Source organism: Vombatus ursinus, unplaced genomic scaffold (assembly GCF_900497805.2).
Source record: "Vombatus ursinus unplaced genomic scaffold, bare-nosed wombat genome assembly UNPS02014198.1, whole genome shotgun sequence".
In the NCBI taxonomy this organism is placed as follows: Eukaryota; Metazoa; Chordata; class Mammalia; order Diprotodontia; family Vombatidae; genus Vombatus; species Vombatus ursinus.
The window spans coordinates 844,852-868,497 of NW_020953976.1; the positions used below are offsets into that span (position 1 = coordinate 844,852).

Below are 23,646 nucleotides of genomic sequence, written 5' to 3' on the forward strand. Positions count from 1 at the left end.
ACAGGCTTCCTGTTGCTGCTGCTGGTGTTTTCTCTACCCACCACATCTGCACAAGCCGTCTGATGGCCCCCAAATCCCAAAAGGAAATGAGATTTTCCTCAGCCTCTCATACAGAGATTCCCAAAGTGAGTGATACCCCCTCTCCCTAGGGGTCCACTGGGGCAATCCAATGCCTTAATTGCCTCAGGTGCAATTGGGGGGTGTTGCATAAAAATAAGGGAGGCAGTGTAAGCATAAGGATAGAAGAGAAAAGAAGAAAAATCAGAAAAAACCGTATGTTTCATCTGTTGTATAACAGAGTTAAAGTCATAGTGTTCACCTTATTTTGCAAATAAGCACACAAAATGCAATTTATAACCGATCGATGTCAGCCGACAGGTCTTAAAAAGCAAGTGTTGGCAGGCAAATGTGTTGCACATTGTCGGGCGGCCCAGGATGCATCAGCAGGACTATGTTTATATACTTATATTATGCAATATTGCATCATCAAAATTTCAATGCAGGAAAATCCCCCACAAATTTGCAACAAATTATTAAATTTGATACATTCTTGTAAAAAATATTTTATCATTTTTTTTGAAATGATGAAAATTTAAAAAAAAATTAAAGGATTAAAGAAAGTAGATATCCAGGGGATCACTGAGTAATTTTTTTTGAATAGAGGGTGGTAGGCCAAATAAGTTTTCTGCTCATAGATCAAACCCCAGATTTTTTGGGTGCAGGAAAGGTGACCTCTCTCTGTGTCTCTTTCTGCATGTGTCCCTCTCTTTGTCTCTGTGTCTCTCCTCCTCCTGCTGCTGCTGCCACCCACTTATGCACATGCTCCAGCTCCCCTGGCTTAGGCACATGGGATGTCTCCTTAAGAGGCTCTATTAGAAACTAAAGGAACTACTGATTAGAAAGTGGAGCAGGCCATGAAGATGAGGCATTTTGCATGTTCAGTGTGTGGACAGCACAGCCGACAATTCCCCCAACCCCACCCTAGAAGGAGGCCCAGCTGCCAGGGTCCTTCTTCATTCCATACCTGACCCTCAAAGCTTTCCTCAGCCCCATTTTCCATGGGCCTGCTTTTTATGTTAACCGTTCCTATTAGGGGCAACTCTTCCTGCCTCTTGTGCCTACCAGCCTGGGGCATTCTATAATTACCTTAGGGCACTACGCAAAATAGGCAGCTTAATTTGTGAACTCAAACTTAAGCATAGTTACCCAACTATGCAATACCTGCACGATTGTAGCTAATACGAAAACTGTTCAATGGAACGCATTTCAAAAGTGCGTGGAGTGACTAATGTAAATATCAATGAAAAAATATCATTTCATACAAGGCACCCAATGCATTAGTGAGCATTGATCACATAGAAAACTGCTTCTCCTGTTTCACCTGGGGCATCATCAGGCAGTTTGGTCACTGGTCAGGCAAACCTTGCTCTCCCATCTGCTGACCCGTCTGCCCTATACTAATGCTAGTTCATGGGATTGGCTCAGGGGTGGGGAACCTGTGGCCTCCTAAATCCTTAAGTGCAGCCTTTTGACTGAATCCAAACTTTACAGAACAAATCCTAAAGGATTTGGCTCAATGTGCTGTTAGCTTGCTATCTGGTAGAAGTCCTAAACTTTCATCTGCACCTGCCATCTCTTTGTACTCCAACTCCTTGGGTTTTACATATACTTTTCCCTTCTTCTCCACATATCAGTTGAGCTTCAGTGCTATGTGCACTTCTCAGAAAGAAGCATCAGAACACACGCGTCTTTCCTGGTCAGTAATGGATATTGACTTCATGGACCTGAACCCATTTGTGTCCAGCAACGTCCACCTTGGTTCTGGTCAGGTAAAAGAGCTCCATCCTTACAAATACACTCTTCGAGCAGATCCAAGGCTCTGGCTGCAGCCTTTGCCCCACAACAGTGCCTGGCACTGTGCCTGGTGTATGTTTAATAAATGTGTGTCGACTGACTGACTAAAGAATTGTCCTTCACAGTTAGAGAGCAGCTCCGAGGCCTGCCTTACTGGGATGATGAGTCTCTTTCTGTATTGACCACATCATGTCCAATCTCAATCTCAAAAGTCAGGGTGAGACTTCTGGAGAGAAACTGGTGGTTTTGTTAATTCAAAGCCACTAACAGGTGCCTGATATGCAGAAGGGAGGTCGTGATTAGCTCCTGGGGGTGTGTACTGGGGGCTTTTCTTCATCCCAGGATCGGCTTCTGCAGTAGAAGGACGTCTTTGGGCCCTCTGGTCCTCTTTACCACCCATGAACGGGTCAGAAACAAATGGAGCCCAATCTTGTCACTGCCACAAATATCCTGGTAATTGCTAAAATCAAGACTTTATTAACTGACAAATAAAAATTTGAATTCTTGCTTGGACAACCTGAGGCTTAATGACTTCTCTTCTCCTGTTTCCCCGATTTCAGCAGTCCCTCTGTCCTCATGCACCAGGACAGACCTTTAGTTCTTGTACCCTAGATTACAGGGGCATCGTTTTTCTGCTCCACACTCAGTGCTCCTGTGCTAGGATGTCCCTGATGCCCTTTTCCCTGAACAATCCAATGCTGCAGGTGTTGCCCATCTAGCAATTCTGAATCCTATTACCCATCCCTTGCCTATCTCTGGTGGGCCTCTCTGACTAGAATGTCTTTTTCCACCTGTTAATTTCCTTATTATAAAGCAAAATCAACTCTAGTCCAAATGCCTTTTTTCCCCATAATTTTTTTTTTTTGCAAGGCAATCGGGGCTAAGTGGCTTGCCCCGGGTCACACAGGTAGTGAGTGTCATGTGTCTGAGGCCAGATTTGATCTCAGATCCTCCTCCCTCCAGGTCTAGTGCTCTAGCCACTGCTCCACCTGGCTGCCCCTCAAATGCCTTTTTTGAGTTCCTTCCCCACAATTCTTAATGTTCTTTGTCTCCTTCAGACCATCCGTGAGATTCTAACAGAAGACTTCTATTACAGGCTGTGGTTCTGACTCCTGCCCCCGTGCTATGGATACCACACTCTAATGAGGGAGAACCTATAAAACCATCGGCTCAGTGAAAATATGGTTTGAGCCCAATCACCCATTGCTCAAATATCCCTGGGTTCCGGTGGCTCAAGAGGGTGTTCTTCCAGTGATCACTTCCCTCCTTGAGCAAGATTTTGCTGTTTTCGCTTTTAGACCCTGTGAAATCCCTGGTCTACCAGTTATGAAACCACTAGGAACAGATCATCTTCTCACTGTTAGATGTGCATTCCTTTTGGCTCTTAATCCATCCACTCCCCTAATTTTCTTCCACTCCTACCCCCTGCCTTGGTGAAATGTTTTACCGTAGCTGACTTGTGTCCCATTTTTTTTTTTATTCCTCCATTCCAATCCAGATAGACACCGACACCTTCCTTGCCTTCATTTATCAGGACGACAAGGCTGCCCCAGGAATAGAATCTCTCTCATTTTCCTCTCAGCTCCTGAAGGATTCAAAAATCCTCTCTTCATCTGGAGCTCCAGCCTTGGTCCTGGATGTGGATGACCTCTTACCAGCCTCTCAGTCCTGGTCTTTAGAGCCCAGTTTCAACAAGAAAATAAAGCTGAATTGTAGTTTTCTCTTCCTCGAGTGATATGTTTGGGATATGTAACACAAATAAGAATACCATCGTTCTTTCTCTTGTTTAAGGGTCTGTAACCCATGACCAAAGTCCAGCTCAGTACCTCTGTGAGTATAGCTGGCCATTGACTCCCCTGGACCTCAAGGAGTTATTTTCCTTTCTTTTCTTGTCTTCCACGTGTGGTAACCACAAGGGACCAACGAGATCCTTTGGTCTCTATTCAAGAGGCCTTAGACTCAACCTTGCTCATCCAGATCTCACCATGATTGACCCTTAGCCCTACCATCGACCATGTTGCCGCACCTTTCCATCTTCATTACAACTAAGCCTTCATCTGCACGTTGTTTCCCCCAAACAGAACATGATGCAAACAGCCCTTTTTGTCTGTTTGTGTCCCCAGGGTTTAGTACAGTGCCTGGCACTGAGTAAGTCCGTAATAAATGCTCTCCACTTTCTACCAGCAGCTCTGCTTGATTTCAACTACACTGACCACCAATCTCCCCCATTAGTAACCCTTGTTGAGCCCCTCCTACGACTTTTCAGCTCCATTTTTGGTACGGTCTTCCCGCACTGGATTGTAGCTCCTCAAAGGCAAGGACTCTCTTTCTTCTTTTTAGTTGTGTCCCCAGTTCTTAGCACTGTGCCTGGCACATAGTAGGCACTTCATAAGTGTTTACTGAATTCAATGAATGCTCTTTTCTATTTGCATTTCCAAAATCGACTGACTGAATTAAAATATTTGTTAAAAACTTACCATGTGTCAGGTACCAGGAACTGAGAATACACTTAAAAAAAGACAATTCTTGAAAACTGAGAAGAAAGAACTGAGACAGTCTTTCTAGGATTCATGTTTAACTGTTATCTTCCCTATTCAGAAACAGTCAGTGACTTCTAAGAAAATGGTCTGGGCCAATGGAAACTTCATTCTGGGAGAAATGTGAATGACCTCAAGTTCAGTTCTGATGCAACAGGAGTCCAAACCACTAGGTGGCACTCTGAGGCTTGAAAATGTCAGGACTCTGATGAACAGAGGACATCACTGGTGTTAGGGAAAATGTTTTCTTTTTCTCGACTATACCTAATAACAATTTTTAACATGAATTTAAAAAAAAAATTCTGAGTTCCAAATTCCCTTCTTCCTTTGTCCTCTCCCTCCTCCTTCAGAAAGCAGGCTTTTTAATATAGATTGTACATGTGAAGCTGGCATGCATTGGACCAGCTGAACCTTGAAGTTCCATAAGCTGGAGGGTGTCCAGAGGAAGTCATCTAAGTTAGAACAATAGAATCTCCGAAAAAAGAGCATGAAAGAACTAGAATGCAAAAATCAGAGGCAGAAAGAAAATAATGAAACAATTTTTATTTAAAAATTGGAAAGACCCACAGTAACTTTTCAAAATAAGAAAACTGAGCTGAAAGATGGGATTCCCAGAAAGAATCTAGAAGTTATAGGTCTTCTGGAAAATATCATGATGTAAAAGAAAACTCAATGCCATACTCCAAGAAATCTTACAGGAAGGTTGACCAGAAATGTTTGAAGCAAATAACAAAATATAGACCAAGAGACTCCACAGAATACTAATGGATGAGAAGAAACCCCAAAATTAACTCAGTAGGAAACACAGAAGCCACATTTCAAAACTACAATATCAATGAATAACTTTCTAGGCAAGAAAAATGACTTTTTTTTTTAAATTCCAAGATTATCCTGTCAGGCTAGCATAACCTTACTCTGTGGTTACCAAAAATCAAAGGAAAATTAGAATATAATGTTCCAAAGAATAATGAAAACCATCTGATGTTCTAAGAGGAGGGAGCTAGATGTTCTCAGGAGGAAGAAGCTTCTTGTCCTCCAAAGAACAAGAGAGCCCCAGAAAAGATCAGGCAAGAGATCCTCCAGTAAGGTCAGAGGATGAAGAGATTATCGGTAGTAGGTGATTTCCTTTTATGGCAGGATTTTGGCTAGCTTAATAAGATAGCAGAAAAGGGGGATGCTGTGGGTATGATTTTCCTGGATTGCAGCAAAGCTCTCAATAAATCACTTCATGCTATTCTTGCTAAGAAGGTAGAGAGATGGATTAGACAAAAATATAATAAGATCTACTCTGAGCTGGTTGAATGGCCAGGCTCAAAATGTAGTTGTTGATGATTCTATGAAAGCATTGTGGGAAGTCTCCAGTGGAATGCTCCTGGAATCTGTGCTTGGCCCTGAGTTATTTGTCTTTATCATTTTAAGAACTTGGATAAAGGCACAGGTGACACTATCAGCGGGATAGTTAGCCTGAATTTCCTAAATGATGGTACAATCTTTTACCCACTAGGTGGTGCAGTGGAAGACCATTGAACTCTTAATAGCTGTATGACTCTAGGCAAGTTACTTAACCTTTCTCAGCCAGTTCACTTATCTTTAAAACAGGAATAATTATAGCACTTGCTTCACAGAGCTACTGTGAATATCAGAGATGATAGATAGATGCTAGGACGGATGGGTGGATAGGTGGATGGATAGAAAGAAAGAGGGAGGGAGCAAGGGGAGGAAACAAGGAAGGGAGGAAGGAAGAAAGGAAAGAAAGAAGGAAGAAAGGAGGGTAAGTAGGTACATATGTATGTATGTATATAGGTGGGTACATACAGATAGGTACATATAGTTGATAGATAGATGCATATGGATAGAGGTTTGAAAATTTTAAAATACCAAAAATAAAGTCTTAGATTTGGGGATAAAAATCAATGTCATGGGTATAAGATAGAGAAAGGATAGGCAAACAACAACAGATGTGAAAAAAGCGCTGGGAGTTTCAGTAGACTGCAAGCCCAATGTGAAGTAGCAGCAGCTTGATGTGGCAACCAAAAAAGCTGATGGGATATTGGGCTACCCTATTCTAGGAATAGGGAGGTGATAGTCTGTGGTCACCTCTGAGTTATATGGTAAGCAAGACACTGATAAGCTGGAGGGTGTCCAGAGGAAGTCATCTAAGTTAGTGAAGGGTCTTAAGTCTATGTCATAGGAATATTGACTGAAGGACTGAAGAAAATTTGGTCTGGAGAAAAGAAAACTCAGGAAGGACATGATAGTCAAGTCCTAGAAGAGCTGTCATGTGGAAGAGGGCTCAGATTAGTCATATTTTGACCCCAGAGGGCAGAACCAGGAACCGTAGATGGAAGATATGAGGAGGCTCATTTAGGTTTGATGTCAGGAAAGACTTCCTCCCAGTGAAAGCTAGACCAAAGCAGAAGGGGTTTCCTTGAGAAACACCTCCCGTCTTGGAGGTTCTTCATGCAGAGGCTGAACAGCCACTTTCCTGGGAAGTTATTGAGGATCTTCCCCTCATGGATGAGGCACTACAGTTGGCCTTTCCAACTGGTGAATTTGGATTTTTGTGATTCTGTCACCCTTTATCTATTTATGGGGCCAGCACCCTCGTTCAAGCCCTCATCCCTTCTCATGTGGACAATGATCTTTTCCTCCTATTTGGCCTTTCAGCTTCTGCCGATACAGTCTTTCTAGGGTTCATGTTTAACTGTATCTTCCCTATTCAGAAACAGTCGGTGACTTCTAAGAAAATGGTCTGGGCCAATAGAAACTTCATTCTGGGAGAAATGTGAATGACCTCAAGTTCAGTTCTGATGCAACAGGAGTCCAAACCCCTAGGTGGCACTCTGAGGCTTGAAAATGTCCGGACTCTGATGAACAGAGGACATCACTGGTGTTAGGGAAAATGTTTTCTTTTTCTCGACTATACCTAATAACAATTTTTAACATGAATTTAAAAAAAAATTCTGAGTTCCAAATTCCCTTCTTCCTTTGTCCTCTCCCTCCTCCTTCAGAAAGCAGGCTTTATAATATAGATCGTACATGTGAAGCTGGCATGCATTGGACCAGCTGAACCCTGGCATCCTGGGACCCTGGTGTCTCCCACCCTCCCTTCACTGCCTTCCCTCAACCTAAGCCACCAGAAGGCTGGAAGTATCTTTTCTCATCCCTGTGACTCCTTCTCCTGATGCCTGAGGGGCACCTTTGATCTTCACCAAGCCACTCCCATGTAGGTTGGCTCCAGCATCTCTCAGGGAATGGACGTGGATAAGCCAGGCCTGTGGGAAGGGAGAAGGTCTCAGCCCAGGTGGGGGGAAGCTTCTGATCCAAGACCCTAGGACAGTACAGACAGAAGATGGAAGCGGCCATTGTCTGCCATCTGCCATTGCCTGCCAGAAGAGAGAAAAGGAAGAAGAAAGAAGGAAGCAAGATTATTGCAAGAGAGCTTTGTGATGATGACAGTGGAGGGCAGACAATGTTGAGCTTAGGGTGTTTGATGCAATTCAAGAAAACATCAATTTGTCAATCTATCAATCAATCAATCATCCACCAGTATTTATGAAGTCCCTACTGTGTGTATCTGGGCAGTTTGCTAAGGGCTGAGGATGTAAAGATGAAAATTAGTCACTCTTGTGGGGGATCTTCCAGTCTAACAAGGGAGGCTACATGGGTATATAGAAGTGGATACAAAAATCTTTTGGGACCAGATTAGTGATTTCATTAGGATAGGGAACTCTCAACAGGACAACTCCCTCCACAAATTCAGGTCTACACCTGCTCTGTATTTTATATTCTTACCTCCCCAGGGGAGTGAGAGGTTAAACACCTTTGAGCCAGTAAGTGTCAGAGGTCAGTCTTTCTATGGGAGGCCAGTCTGCTGTTCACTATGAAACAATGACTATGGTACAAATTGTAAACAAAATAAATTAAAAAAATGCAGGACAATCTGGGGGGGGGGGGAAAGGTGTCATGAGTCACTGAGAAGATGAAGGAAGACCTCATATCAAAAGGTGATATGAAGGGAATCCATGAAGGTGAATAGGGTGGCTAGAGCTACTCCATAGCCAACTTGGACCAGTGGGAAAAGCCTGGTTGCTGAAAGGGACTTGACAGGGATATGGTGTGATGGTGGTGATGGTGGTGGTGATGGTGAGTATTTCCTCTTAGAATTTGTTATAGAGAAGGAGAGGAAGGGTAGGCATAGATGTGAAAGCACCTTCACCTTGGGTGCAACAGTGGAGGGCGGCCAATGTCTGTTTGGCCTAGACCATGAGCATTTGACTCAATTCAAGATTTTAAACCAAGTGGTTTAGAAGAAGGATTGCTTGGATCCCATGAACTAAATGTCTGTGGGGGAAGAAGTCAGCCGAGGAGGAGGCACACTGACAACTTCAGATAAAAAGAATGTGGGGAGAGATAGAAAAATGCATGTGTGGCAGATTTGGAGCAGATTGTGTAGAAGAAGGAAGCCAGAGGAGGTAAGAGGGGATGACTTTGGAATCTTGGTACAGTCGTGTGTCATGGCTATCACTCATCTCCCCATACATGCCAGAGCGTGCACACACGCACATACACCTGCACCCATGCATGCACACGTATACACCCCAGTCCTGCCTCTGCCTGCTAGTGGCTAGGCCCTGGTACCATGTCCACACACTCTGCATCTACCTTCTTAGATACCTGTCCTCTCCCCCCGACTCTCCCTCTGTCTCTTGTCTCAGAGCCTCCTAGGAGTCTTGGAATCATAGACCTCAGCTTAGTCCTTAAATGTCCCACTCCCCTCTTCTCCCTTTCTGGGGGCATTAGGGGCTGTTCTCTGTGATGAGTGGATTAGAAGTCAAAGATGTTTAGAGGGGATGATATACCTTCCTGTGCCCTGAGAGAGGGCTCTCCCATTCCTACCCCCCGTGCCCTTTATCAAAGAGAGGTTCCGTCCTAGGCCCAGAGGAATGGGAGAGGGTCAGGGCAAAGTGTGAGTTCTCATTAGCACCGTTGGCCCTTGCTCTGGGGATTTGGAGCCTCTTTTCTCTCCATCCATCCCACCCCCATGACTCTGCAGGTGAGTGGAGGGGACACCCTTGCCCTGCATTGACCAACTGTGGGTAAAAGGAAGAGCAGGACAGAGCCCCAGTGTGGTTTCCAGAATTGCTGTTTTCTGCGCTCTCCCCCACTACCCTCAAACCTAGGCCCAAGATTTCACATCAGACACTTGTGAGGTGGGGAATGTCTCTTCTCATCACTGTGCCTTCCTCTCCTGGTGTCAGAGGAGCACAGAAGCTATTCCAGGGCCACCCCAGGCTTCCCTCCTTTGGGTCCCCTCCATAAGGAGTTAGTTGATAGGAACATATAACAAGAAAGAATTTGACAAACTGGTGAGGAGCTCTCTGCTTACCTGAGGGTCTAGGGTGTGCAGGGAGGAAGAACTCATGCTTGGCCCTGATCCTCTGGTTCAGACTCAGTCATGTCCATGAGGGCCCGGTGCTGGGCAGCTCCTCCTTCAGTACCTCTGAGACCAGCCTTGGGTCAGAAGCAGAGGGACATCCTAGCAAGGAGGGACAGTCCCTTCTCGACCTTAGCGGTCCCTCTTTTCCACAGACGACTACCCCTTTTCCCCCTTTTCCCTCCCCCATACCACCAAAGAGCCAGCTCTGACTCACCCTCTGAACTTAAACTCAGCCCTAGGACTCTCTAAAGCCAAACAGACAGGGAGATGGATGTGAAGGGAAAGGGCATGGTCAGCCCTCAGTCCCATCCTCAGCTGCCTGACTCACATTTTATTGAAATTCTATAGGGTAGGACTGATTTTCTTCAACCACAAGACATTCTCTGGGTAGAGTTATCTGTTTCTGTGTGGTCTGTACCTGTTCAGCCTTTGTCTGATTGGTCCACTGAGTTGTCTAGGCCTTGTTCACACCTAGTTTATACCTTTGATTGGTTAATTCTGTAATTCAATCAAAGGAGAGTTCTTACTTGCTGGAAGCTAAGTGACATAGTAGACAGAGCACTGGACTTGGGGTTAGGAAGACCTGATTTAAAATCCTGCCTTAGACACTGGGCAAGTTACTTAAACTCTCTGTGCCTCAGTTTCTTTAAAATGGGAATAGTTATAGTACTTACCTCTAAAAGTTGTTCTGAGATCAAATCAGATAACATACATAAAGCACTTTGTAAACCTTAAAGTTTCTACAAATGCTAATTATTATTAGTAGTAGAAATGGTCAGTGATAGTCAATAAACATTTATTAAGTGCCTGCCCCATACCAGGCACCGTACTAAACACTAGGGATAAAAAGGAAGACAAAACATAATTCTTGCCCTTAAGGATCTGTCCGTGGTAGTCAGAGCCTAGGAACATGACCTCGAGTCTCACAGAGACTGTAAATTACAGCGAAGGAAGATGCAGCTATCTCATGGGAAAGCTTGCATGTCACCCTGGGCCATCCTGGCACTCCGCCTTCTTTGTTCTGTTTCTATAGAACACCTGGTCTGTCCCGGGGCTGGTGCAGGACCCACCATGTTACTTTGTCCTGCTGCTGCTTAGGGCAACTGGCCTCTTTTGAGTAAACTCTCCCATTAACCTAAATAACCCCGACAAAACCTATTAATAACCAAACTGGTATGCACCCTTCTTTGAGATCTCAGTATTTTCCTCAGGTGTTTGCCACACTACAATTGACACAATTAGAGCAGAATGATGCCGTCCCTTTACTGGAGCTCATAATCTGACGAGGAAAGACAACGTGCCAAAATATATTAATATTATTTTTTTCTTTCCCAAGTCCTACAGTCTCCCCAAGAATATATAGTACTTGCTGGTAGTTTAGACACCCCTCTAGAAAATAAATATGCTCCCAGGGCTGCTAAACAAGCAACTTCCTTTCCTTACTAAAGATTAGATCTATATTGTCCAAATAACTCATTGGTGACAGTATTTGGAACAAATTAGGTGCTTAATGAATGCATTTTCCATTCTATTCCAATTACCCTTCAGAACAAGATTTATGCTCTGTGAGCTCCACAAATTTATTGAGGGGCACACATTGATCTGATCAACCTCATCCCCTGGCTTAGACTCTCAGAACACAAAACATAAGTATTTGCTGTCCCCCCCCCCACACCTCCAGACTAATAAGTCAGGTGGGGTGCCCTAGAAGACCTTCTTCTATACCCCTGTTTAAGACAGTTCTCTGGGAGTTCTCTCTAGTATTGGCTGTCATTTAGATTTTTGGATTACCTCCAAAGTGCCAAGCACTAATAGTCCATGACCTTAGAGGGTCATGTGAAGAAAGTAGGGGTGGTTAGCCTAGAAAGGAGAAAGTTTGAGATGGGGACTTGAGTGAGAGTTGTCCTTAAGGGAGACCCTTCATGCCTGAGCAGGTGCACTATTGAGGCACTTTTGGGCTTGAAGGAAGAAATGACACGGTGGGGACAGGATGTTTTGTATCAACTATACTATCATACTAAATGTCTCCTTTCTAAAAGCTACTTCAGTCTGGCTCGCTAACCATTGGAAGCACACCTGTGAGGGTTCCCTCTGCCATCCAATTAGAAAGACAACCCCAAACCCCTCAAGGATATCCCTAGAACTCTGAGGGGAGATATGGGAGCCACCCTTTGGAGATCCAGCTTGTTAATAGGACTTAGGGCAACGGCTTCAGACTATTTGCATTCAATATAATATCTAGTGAAAAGAGAAAGAAGACTTGGTCAGTTTGTGACCTGAGAGGACCCTTCAACTTCAAAGACTGATATGCAGATAAGCAGCAAAACTAGGGGAAGCAGATGCAATTTGATTGACGAAAATATGCTAGTAGTAGCTTCAGGTAGAAAGGACCCTAGGTTTTATGGGAGCCGTGGAGACCAATAAGCACTTTTAAGCTTGAATGGAAATACAGGTGGGTAAAAGAGCAGGTGAATTTGGGCTGGACCCCCTTCCCCTGCCCAAGTTTAAGTGAATGATTTATTCAGGGTCTTGAATACTACATTGCTTTCCACACCACCTTTTGACATTCCCACCCCTATCCCCACATGCACGATCTTCCTTTCCATTCAGTCAGGGAGTCCCTTGACTACTCTATGACTATTCTAGTAGTCTTTCCTTGGACAGCAAGAGTCCTAGGGCAGCAAGGATGAGCCTGGTCAGGACACTCTGGATGAGATTGGACATTGAGCAATCTGACTGAGAGCAGTGCAATCTAGGGGAGCAGTCATTGGGACAAAGGCTGCTACTGACAAAGGGTTTGGGCAACTCTAAGGAGACCAAGAAATTTGGTCCCATGGCCCAGCACAACTCCCTAGATTCTGGTCCCAGCCCAGTCCTCTCCACCCTAGATGAGAGGTACTAATAACTCACAAATCTGTGCCTCTGCCCGGAGTGACAAGGGTTGGGGCTTTGTGGAAGTTCCTGTGAATCTGGGATCAGGACTAGCTGGGGCTGTCACCACATTGGAGGTTGTGGGATCCCTTGCTTGTCTGATGGATGTTTCTCTAGGTGTGCCTGCAGCCTGCTTCTCCTTATCCTCATTTCCCTAAAACATGGCCGCTGAGGCAGATAAGGTACAATTATGGCCTCTGCGATACTGGCTAGGAGAGACAGGCTCAAGGTTAAGAGATGTCCACCTTTCACTCATCGGTCAGGGGTTGGCTGTACTCCCAGGACTTCCTGGGAAATGGGAGGTGAAGATAGGGGATGAGGAGAAGGGAGTAGGTTGAGGTGAAGAGAGGGGTAGTCCTGGAAAAGAGGGTAAAAGCAAAAAGCTGTTGAATCATTTTTGACAACTTTCCAGAACAGAGAAAATACAGTTACAAAGTTTTGTTTAGACATACAAATGAATCAGTATCAGTGCAGAAAACTAACTGATTTAAATCAAATTGGATACCCACCATTGCCTTCAGCCTCATTTAAAAGGAAACTACTGGCTAGAGAAAAAGGGCTAGGAAAATAATTGGAGACCAGTAGCTTGGTCCTCCAAAGGGCAGGTGGACAGGTGACCTTACAGACTGGCTTTTGGGCTCAGAAGTCCTGTGGGACACAAAACTATTTAAGACTAATAATAATAATAATAATAATAAAATAATATTAGCAATAACTAACATTTATATAGTGCCTACCATGTGCCAGTCACTGAGCTAAGTACCTTACAAATATTATCTAATTTGGCCCTCGCAACTATCCTGTGATATCAGTGTTATTATTATCCCCATTGTATAAATGAGGAAACTGAGGCAAACAGGCAAAGTGACTAGTCCAAGTTCACATAGCTAGGAAGTATCTGAGATCAGGTATCTGAGGTCTGACTCCAGGCCAGCAGTCTCTCCACTGTGCCATCTTGCATGGAAGTTATGGTGCGGACCTGGAGAGGGGATTGAGGTGGCATTTGCCCGTGGGTGGAGTGATCTGGGGACCCATCAGTGGACCTTTGGGGCAAGAGAGTATAGAAGCAATTTTTAGAACTTTGGTGGAGCTGTTGGGGCTCCAGGGGACCCTCTGACTGACTGCATTCAATCTTCTTGCCTAGAATTTTTTAAAAGCCTTAGAGGCTTTCAACTACCTCTGGAAATGCCTCTATTCAAGTGTTCTGGATGGTGCAGGCAGTCAAAGGATTGTCTTAACCCCAGGGCTTGGAATGATGACCAGGTACAGAACTGGGTGGGGACTTTGCTCAAATTCGGGAACATAAGGTCTGACACCATGGCTATTAAACTAGCAAAGGCTTCTCAGAGCTGGGAGTGAAACCTGGGTTTTAAGGGACCTGGCCTCCCTGGTCCCTCAGTTTCCCTTCTAACCTCTGCTGGCCCTACTCCCTGAGATCACAGACTAACATGCTGAATGCTCTGAACAGTCTTGCTGGGGCATTTTTGGGTGAGCTGCTGATGTAGGCTAAAGGGAAACCCAGGACACAGTAAGTTTTGTCACCTTTCCCCCACACTTTCCTCTGGGACTACAGACCCTGCCACCATGGAAGGTCAAGATCAAACCATGGAATTGCAGGAAAGAAAGGATCCTAGAAAATCATAGAGTCCAACCAACTCATTTTATATATGGGGACTAAAGAGGAACACAAAGAGAACATTTGTTCCAATAAAGAGTGACACCCATCCTGCCCCCTTCCAAAAGCTGGTGGGAAAGAAATGCTTTGTAACCCATGAAGACAATAAAGATGTCAAGTCACCACCACCATCTTCAACACCACCATTGTTATCGATGGAATCATCTTCATCATCATCATTGCCACCACCATCTTCATCACCACCACCATCATCTCCGTCTTCATCATCATCATCATCACCATCACCACCATTATTGTTATCCAGGCTCAGAACCAGAGTTCTTGTGCCCAGGGAAGATGCTCTGAGCCGTGGTTGCATTTCTACCTTATCTTCATGTACCTGTAGACACTTTGAAAGCCCTCTTGTGAAGAAAGAAAGATGTGCTGAGTAAAGCTTCAGTACCAGTGAATGTTGACTGCTCCAGGAGCAGGGCATATATGGGCACAAGGGAGGGATGGGGCAGTGAGCCTTGGGCAAGGGGTGAGGGCAGAGCATAGCAGAGGAGGGAATAGTCATGGAATCCAGATGGGTGCAGATGGGCTTAGCCTAGAGCCCTTTCACTCAGTCATTCATTCATCCATGTGGGGTTAGGAGCATAAGACCTCCTCCCATCACTTCCCTTTATGGAGGCCTGAAAATGCCTTTCATCTCTTTATTTGCCACCAGCTGCTTTGCTTGGTTTTGACACTATAATCTTCAGCATGCCAGGGCCAGGTACCTTCTGGCACTCCCCTTCCCCCACCCTTTTCAACTTCCTTTGGTCACTTTCTCCAATAGATTGTAAATTCCTTGAGGGCAGAGACTGTCCTCCATTCTTCTTATTTGTATCACTAGTGTTTGGTACAGTGCCTGGCACTTAGTAGGCCCCTAATAAATGTCATATTTTGTATCATTTATTGGTTCACCCATTTAACAAATATATATTGTGTCTGCTATATGTAAAGGACAATGTTAGAGCTGTTGAAATAAAAATAAAAGTAAAAAAACTTGCTCCTTCCCTCAAAGAGATTATATTCTACTGTGGAGAGGGAGGGAAGGGGGGAGAGAGAGAGAGAGAGAAAGAGAGGAAGAGAGGAGGGATACAGGATGTACACAATGAGCCATAAGAATAACAGTCATTTCAGGAGAGGGACAATGCCAAAAACTGGGGGGAGGGGGTGAAGGGGTGCCAGCCACGGTCTGGGCAGAACTTGGCACCCAGGAAGCTCATCAAAGGAAGCTAGCGATTCTAGAAGGCCAAAGGGAGGGGGGATGGTAGCCGAAGCAGGGGGCACTGTACCTGCAAATGTCCTGAGGTGGCACCATTTCCACAGAACCTCAAGTACTAGGTAATCTTCCTCAGTTTTGCTAGGAAGCAAACACTTGCTTCTCCCTGCTCCCTTTTCTGCATTCCAGATTCCTGGCCTTACTGCTCATGCATGGGTCTCTTTTTGGATCCCTTTTGAGAGTTGTGCCCTCACTCCTCCTCCAGCTACTCCAGGCTTCACCCAGGATGATCCCCAGGGTTACAAGGACCAGCGTGGCCAAGCCAATTTGTATGAGACTCCCCACAGTATGATCCTTTTGGACAGAATCTGAGGAATAGAAGGGCAGAGGCCATTGTTGACACAAGAATGGGACTTTTCTCTTCCAGGGGCCTTTGAAATGCCCCAGCCCCTAGCCCGGTCCTTTCTCCCCTCCTGTTAGCTGAGCACTCCCAACAACTCACTTGACTTCAACTCTGGACAGCTTGGTATGGGACAGGATCACACTGGAGCTCCTGTGGAGGAGAAAAGGCAAAGGAAAGAAGTTGAGATTACTTTCCTGCCCCTAACCACTCCCATGGGGATGGATTTTTAACTCTTGTCTTCCCTGGCCTTTCTCTGATGCTGCCTCCTGGTTATCCTAGAGCTGCATTCTTCTGATCTTTATCACTTTCCCAGAGCCGAGGTCATCCTTGAGAAAGGGAGCAGAGGAGTACAATCAGGGCATCTGAGACCACTAGGACAGGTAGAGAAGCAGGTGCTGAAGAAGCATGTCAATATGTCAAGGAGGTTCTGAAAGGTCAGTGTAACTGGAGCGTGGGCAGCCATCCAGATGGCAAGGAGCCAGCAGGGTAGTGAAAACATGTCCTCAGAGTAGACCTGTATTAGAAGAAGTGAGTTGGGTAGCTTCTAGGACAAATGAACATCTGTGCACAGGGAGCTGGAGAGGAGAAGGGGACAGCAGTGACCACTAAGACTGCCAGGAGATAGCATCAAGAGGGTGTGTGTCTCTCTGGACAAGGCACCTGGGGAGTCATGATCATGCATGACTGGGAGAGCTGATTCTGAGCCTCTCGGATCTGCAAATCCTGGAGCAGCCACGGGCCATGATTTGGTTCAGTCTTCTCAGAGAAAAGCAGCACGTATGGTCGCTTTTTGAGATGAACCTCCCAGGGCCAGTAGCTGGGACAAACCTTAGTCTTTCTCTGTGCCCCACTCATGGCCCTGTGCTCTAAGGTGGTGCTGGACATGGAGACATCTATGGGGTCAGGGTATAGAACGTATCAGTTAATGTCAACAGATGATGGGAAGGTTGTGTGAATTTCTGGCTAAGGTGATAGAAACTGCTGAAATCCAACCAGAAAAATTCCCATCAGAATGAGGGTGGAGTCAAAAATTGGCAGGTGAGCCTAGGGATAGACTGGATAGGTCATTGAAAGCCCATCTTGAGAGTGAATCCTATTCCCATATCGTCTGTAGGATACCTGTCCCATGTGGGAACAGTTGGTACACAGGGACGGAGGTGAAAGACATGCCCCTGTGGAGAGGCTCACGACCCCTGCTGACTGGGGGCTCAAGGCTTCCTGAGTTAGGAAATAGCTCCTCCAATACACCCTTTGTCCAGGCGTCTTTCAAAAGCCTTCTTCTAGTAACGCAGATGTGAGACTTCCTCATTCCCCAGAACTGCTGAGAAGTAGGAGTCCATCCCTCTCCTTCCATTGTTTCCCTCTCACCAACATCTCTTGAACGCTCCCCCTTCTTTCCTCTGTGACTTGATGTAGGCCCTCATCATGATGCAGCTGGACCACTGCAACAGCCTGATCTCAGCTCCACATATCTTCCCATGCTCTAAGACCCCCTCTATCCACCTGCCAAAGCAAGCGTCCCAAAGGGTAGGTCTGACCACGCCACTCCTCTACTCCATAAACTTCAGTGGCTCACTTTGATTCTCAAGAGTGAACGGACAGGTCCCTGTTTAGAGTTTACATCCTGTGACCACCTGCCCCCTTCCTCCATTAGCCCCTCCCACTGCTCTCCCACCCTCCACTCACTTTACGATCTATTTTCACTGGCCGCTGTGAGATTGCTCACATGTGATGCTCCACTCCCTGAATCTGCGCCTCCTCATTGGCTGGAATACTCTGCCCCCTCACCTCCTCTGGTCTTCCTCAGGCCTCGGGTAAGATCCCTCTTTCTGCAGGAGGCCATTCCCAGGTATGCTAGAGCCTCCTCTCTGAAATGACCGCCCACCTTCCATGTCTATATCCTGTAGGTATAAGAATTTTTACATGTCTCCTCCATTAGTGTGAGCTGCTTGAGGGCAGGGACTGTCTTCGGCATTTCTTTGTATCCCCAGGGATTAGCCCAGTGCCTGCAAATAAGTGAGCCCTTAATAGATGCTTATTGACTGACAAGGATTCTGCATCATGGAGCATTAGCTGAAGTGGCCACATCTCCTCTGTGTTCCCACAGTTAATCTTGGGGGCCCAAGCTTCGGTTTCTTAACAGTGCTCGCATCAGTAGCTTCCTTGCACTGCCTTCCCCTTGACTTCCCTGGATGAGTCTCAAGGCTGGATTTTCATTCCTCTGATGTTTCCTGGAGACCACAGACGACTCCTCACCTGTCACCCAGATCTCAAGGACCTCGCTGGGCTCAGACACCTGGTGTGGAGCCATCCTCCTGTGGTAGACACAGCTGTAGTCGCCAGCATCCTGGGCCCTCACAGAGAGCAGGGGAAAGTCAGCCGAGGTCCCAGCTGGGCTCTGGCTCTGCAGGGGCTGGGGGGTCCCCACCTTCAGCAGAACGAAAGTCACAGCTCTGAGGAATGTCTGAGGGGGCTGCCGGCACTGGAGAGTGACATGCATCCCGGGCTCCACCACAAGGCCTGGGATGGCTGAGAGGGAAGGCTTGGGCAGAGAGCCTGTGAGAGGGAGAACACGGGGCTGGGGGTCAGGACACCTGGGTCAAGTCCCTGCTCTGCCTCTGAGTCCCTGTGTGACCTTGGTCCAGTCACTGGACCTGTCTGCACCTCAGTTATCTCTTCTGAAAATGATGGGGTAGACTAGAAGATCTCTCAGCCCTTTCCTCTTCTAGTGACCCAGGAATTTAAAATGACTTTAACATTAGAGGGAACCTATCCACCTATGGTCTCAGGCCTCTGATGACTCACAGGAGGGAAGGTCATGACCACTCACTTTTCGTCAGGGTTATCATAGAGAGACCCAGGGCTCGGATCATGGTCCAGAAATGGGAAGGCTCAGGCTCATTTCCATGCTCTGTCACTAACTTGTGTGATCCTGGACAAGTCCTTCCCTCTCCCTGGGTGTCACTTTGCTCATTCGTAATGGGAGGGTTTGGCCTCAAGAACCTGCAAGGCCTCTTTCAGCTCTGGGTCTCTGTGACTCTTCTCCTAACCCCCAACTCAGTCCCCACCATCCCCTTTCTTCCCCAGGTTCTAGATAGGGAATAGAAATGCCTGATGTCTTCCAAGGCCCCTGAGTCCTGACAGACCCCAGGACAGAGATAGCTGTGTAGACACCAGGCCTTGTCTCTGTGAGGCTTCTGTCTGGGCAGAGATCCGAGGGGTCATACTCAGAGTTATTCTGGGGCCCACACACACCCCTCACCTGGCACCAGCAGCTCCAGGGCCTCACTGGGCTCTGATCCTCTAGCAGACGCTCTCCTTTTCCAGTAGGTACAGCTGTAGCTCCCAGTGTCCTCAGGTCTCACAGATGGGAGCAGAAAGCTAGTCCAGAGATCTGCTGAGGTCTGCTGCTGTAAGGGCCCCTGGGTTCCAGCCTTCCACAGAGTGAAAGTCACCTCTTCAAGGGAAGACAGTTTGGACCTTGAGCACCAGAGAGTGATGTTGGCCCCTGGGGCCATCACGAGGCCAGGTTGGGCCCACAGACTAGGCTTGGGGAGCTGTCCTCAAGGGAGATACACCAAATGTCAGAGTTAGATGTCATTTCTAGGTCCCTCCCCCAAACCCTTTAGTGAGAGGGGAAATAGCAATCTTGGCTCTGTTCCCACTTTCTTGTCTGGGGTCTGCCTTGAGCTGGGAACACCCCCACTATCCTGGGCCCCAAAGCTGAGTCCCCAAAGTTCCATGGAGAACAGGAGAGGGTCCCAGGGTCTCCTCCAGACTTCCCCCAAACCATCCCTTCAGAATCCCCAGGATTTTGTGCTGTCCCCATAGCTTGGTGGGCCCCTATGTGGGAGGTGGAATTGGGGATTTGTAGAGTTCCCATCTCCAGTTACCAAGCACAGTCAGCTCCAGGGCCTGGCTGGGATGGGACCCTCTGTGTGGGGCTGTCTTCTTGTAGTAAATACAGCTGTAGCTCCCAGTGTCCTCGGGCCTCACAGACAGAAGTGAGAAAACAGCCCATGTCCCTGCAGGGCTCTGTCGCTGCAAAGGTTCCAGGCTTTTTGCCTCCAGCAGGGCTAAACTGTAGTCCTGAGGGGGAGCCTGTGATGATATTTGGCACCAGATGGTCACTGTTGTCCCTGGGGATATTGTGGAGCAATGCGAGGATGAAATGGAGGGTTTGGGGAGGGCTCCTGTGAAAGGAGGAAGGAAGAAAGTTAGGGATCCGATCTGTCACCCTGATACCCTGAAATCATTCCCTGAAACACAGTCGAGAATGGGGAGGGTGGGCTGAGGGTCCCTGGCCAGGCCTCTTTGCCCAGTCCTGTATATAAGTTCATGTCTGGTTAACTGGGTTCCTGAGTCACCTTCAGAAAGCTGTTCTGGGCCCAGGAAGGCTGTGAATGTACAGAGAGATGGGAGGAGAAGGTACTTGGGCAGAGGCGGTCACCCTCCCCCACCTGCCCCTCTTCTCACCTCCTCCAAAGGGCCCAGCTCTGTCCCTATAACCTGGGCTTGCTGGACCATGGCAGGATCCTAATGCACCATCACTGGCATATTCAGACACTTCTGGTAAGCTTTGAGGTTTTGCAAAGCACTGTCCTCCCAATAACACCATGACTGGGAGGTTAGACAGAAACTCAGATTCCCAGTCCTTGCCCTTCCCCACTTCCCCACACTGCTGCCTGGTGCCAGGTCCCTATTCTGCCACCCCGTACCTACTCCTCAGTGAAGGCAGAACAGAGCTGGCAGAGCTGTGTTTCCCTGGATGGGCTGGGGCTGGCAGAGGAGGATGGGGGCTCCCTCTGGGCTATTATTAGAGGAATTTAATTTTCTCTGTTTCTCCTGCCCTCATTCATCACCCACTTATCAGGTGCCTCCTACTCAGTGATGGAGGAGTCCCAAAGGTGTAGGGAAGGCACCACCCCTGCTGCCCTCAGGAGCTCACAGTCCCAGGGATCACAAAGGTTTGAGCTCAAATCATGTCATTAGACAATCCAGCCTATGATCTTCATGTTACAGAATAGGGAACCGAGGTCTACAGAAGGTCAGGGACTTGCCCACAATGACCCAGCTAGGACCTGGGGGGCAGGTGTTTGAACCCCCTGCCACAGACTCTGGATCTCAGGCTCCTCCTTCAGCAGACTGCCTTCTAACACAGGCCAGATGGACAGCTGCATGGGGTGGTGGGAAGGGTCTTGATGATAAAGAGGGAGCATGGGGGAGGTGAAGGCACCGTACTGGGAGGGCCAAGGGCCAGGACATTGGCGCTGGATACAATCACGGACACTATCCTGGAGCATCCAGGATCTGAGCTGGGTTTTAATGATGAGTAGGAAAGAGAAAGATGAAGGTGAGGAGGACATCCCAGGCAGAGGGAACTGTGTGAGCAAGGGCAGAATGGTGGGACATGATGGGAGGGGATGTTGTCATCTGTCCAGGCTGATGGGAAAGTAACGAGGGCAGAAGGGAACAAGGGGAGACACAGCTGGACAGGATGGATGTTGCCAGTTTGGGCCTTAGAAGAGACAGGAAAAGTTTATCTGTATAAAGTTTGCTCTGGTAAGGTTGTGTGCCCCTGCTCCCAAAGGCTGCTGTGTAGCCTCAGAGGAAAGAGCAGCCCAGCTCTCCTGGCTGGGTCATCAGGGAACACTGACCACCTGGGGAAACATCCCTGCATTTGGGGGTGGGAGACACGAGTTCAAATCCTGGCCCTGACAGGACCCATTGACCTGTTCATTGCAACTTACATCCTTTCCAGGCCTCAGTTTCCCTAAAGGAAAATCATGGCGCACGTACTCTTCTGCTTGCAGTGTTATTGACAGGAAAGATTTCAGAACCTAACTTATGACCTCAAACTGTGAGCCAGAGATCAAGGGCTTCCAAGAGCTTGGGGAGGTAGAGGTGGTAAGGGGAGGCAGTTAGTAAAGCCTGAGGGTTTGTCCCACTTGTAGGTAACTCTCCAGAGAGGGGTCTGGGGCTCCTCTCTCAGGACTGGCCTCCTTCCCACCAGGGATGGTTGTAGACCAGCACCCCTCACCTGTCACCACCAGGGCCAAGGCTTCACTGAGCTCTGACCACCAGGGTCCCTGCCCAGAGCGGCAGCTGTAGCTTCTCGCATCTCTCCAGTCATCCACATTCCTGAACATGAACTCTGCCTGCTGCCAGGATGCATTTCTCTCATTTCTGAGCTCTCCATCCTTCCAGAGCTGGAATCGGTCACTCCCCAGGTGACCTTGGCACCTAAGGGTCACATCTGCTCCCCCGAGGACCACAGGACTTGGGATGGCCCAGAGGGTGGGCCGTGGAAGGGTGTCTGAGAAGGAAACAGAGTCCACATTCCTGGAGATTTCTCTAAGCGTCATGTTTCCTTCACCATCAGATTCTGAAGCCCCTCCATGAATCACTCCATCCATTCACCACAATGTCCCATTTCCCTCTTCGCTTATCCTGGAAATACATGTCTGAATTGTTCTAGTACAAGGAAAGGAAAAGAAAGAGAACAGTGGAATCTAGGGGGCAGGACTCACCCATCTGTGCCCTCACTGCCCAGTCCAGACACGGCCCTGTAAGAGAAGCTCAGATTATAGATGCCTCTCCTCCAGCCCATGCTGACCCCATCCCCAGCTCTCAAAGCCCCTGAACCTCTCAGTCTGCTTTGGTCAGAATATGAAGGAAGAGCCCTTTGAGCAGACACCAGGGTCCGGCTCTCCCCAAGTAGGTTCTTTCTCCTTCTTAGGCTTCCTCCTCGTCTTTTAGTATCGGGAGCCAAGGACCTTGTCTCAATGTCCCTCCCTCCCCTGGCCTGACCCTGGACACTCACCAATGGAGATCAGGAATGTGACTATGGGGCCCATGGTGGGTCTTCAGCTCTGTCCTGGGCTGCCCAGCCTCAACTGTGCAGAGGGGAAAAGGTAGGAGGATTAGAGGCTTCCCGAGGATGTGGTGGCCACCCCTGCAGCCTTACACCCCCTAAACTCAGCTTGCAAAATTTCAGATAACCATATGCATGTGAGTAGATACTTGTTCATGTGAGAGGCAAGGCACTAGAAGCTGGAGAATGAGGAAAGACTTTATCTTAAAAATTGCATGTGAGTAGGGTCTTGAATGAATGGAGGGACCCTGTGAGGAAAAGATTGGGGAGGGGGTTATAGATATTACAGATAATCTAAATAAAAATATATCCCTATATAGATACAGATGCATGTATATACTTAAACACACATATATCACAGTATAGTGAAAATGTCACCCTCAATTTTTTTTATCTAATGATCTGGTGGTTTTATTTAATGGTAAGTTTGACGTGTGGTGAGACAACACCCCAAACACTGCAGAGATCATAGCCTGCATTTTGAGAAGCGGTGTTGAGAACACATGTTGTGTTAGTACTACTGTACCATGCCATTGTCAGACCACATCTAGAGTGAGGTGGTCAGTGGTGAATGTGATCCTGTAAGAGGAAGGTGAATAAGCTGGAGAAAATCTTGTGTGGGGTGATCTGAATGATCACAGATCATAGGTCTACTGGTAGAAGGGAACTCTGAGATAATCCATTCCAATCCCTAAGTTTTAAAGATGAGGAAATTTTAGTGACAT

At 47.2% G+C, this 23,646-nt stretch overlaps 1 protein-coding gene across 4 annotated transcripts; it reads right to left on the reverse strand.

Annotated features, from left to right (window-relative positions):
* Nucleotides 1–15,882: 15,882 nt before the first annotated feature.
* On the reverse strand, nt 15,883–22,940 carry LOC114041872 (immunoglobulin superfamily member 1-like). 4 transcript variants are annotated; one of them, XM_027860532.1, is made up of 8 exons: nt 22,871–22,940; nt 22,578–22,613; nt 22,088–22,363; nt 19,941–20,240; nt 19,310–19,504; nt 17,836–18,603; nt 16,147–16,197; nt 15,883–16,012 (listed from the first exon to the last, which is right to left on the reverse strand). In XM_027860532.1, the coding sequence occupies exons 1-6, from the start codon at nt 22,902–22,904 to the stop codon at nt 18,155–18,157; spliced, it is 1,290 nt and encodes a 429-aa protein (XP_027716333.1). In that variant the 5' UTR covers nt 22,905–22,940; the 3' UTR covers nt 15,883–16,012; nt 16,147–16,197; nt 17,836–18,154. The 4 variants fall into 4 exon arrangements, with proteins under 4 accessions (XP_027716333.1, XP_027716334.1, XP_027716331.1 ...); XM_027860533.1 differs by lacking the exons at nt 22,578–22,613; nt 22,871–22,940 and having other exon boundaries at nt 18,304–18,603; nt 22,088–22,485; XM_027860530.1 differs by lacking the exons at nt 22,578–22,613; nt 22,871–22,940 and having other exon boundaries at nt 22,088–22,485.
* Between the last annotated feature and the right edge of the window lie 706 nt (nt 22,941–23,646).

What these genes read in the sequence shown, in the direction of transcription:
- LOC114041872 (XM_027860530.1), bottom strand. Translation starts at nt 22,463, where the DNA reads ATGGATGGAGTGATTCATGGAGGGGCTTCAGAATCTGATGGTGAAGGA. An exon ending in CTTGGCCCTGGTGGTGACAG is followed by an intron (nt 20,241 to 22,087) that starts GTGAGGGGTGCT and finishes CTCCTTTCACAG; the next exon opens with GAGCCCTCCCCAAACCCTCC. An exon ending in CCTGGAGCTGACTGTGCTTG is followed by an intron (nt 19,505 to 19,940) that starts GTAACTGGAGAT and finishes CTTCCCTTGAAG; the next exon opens with AGGTGACTTTCACTCTGTGG.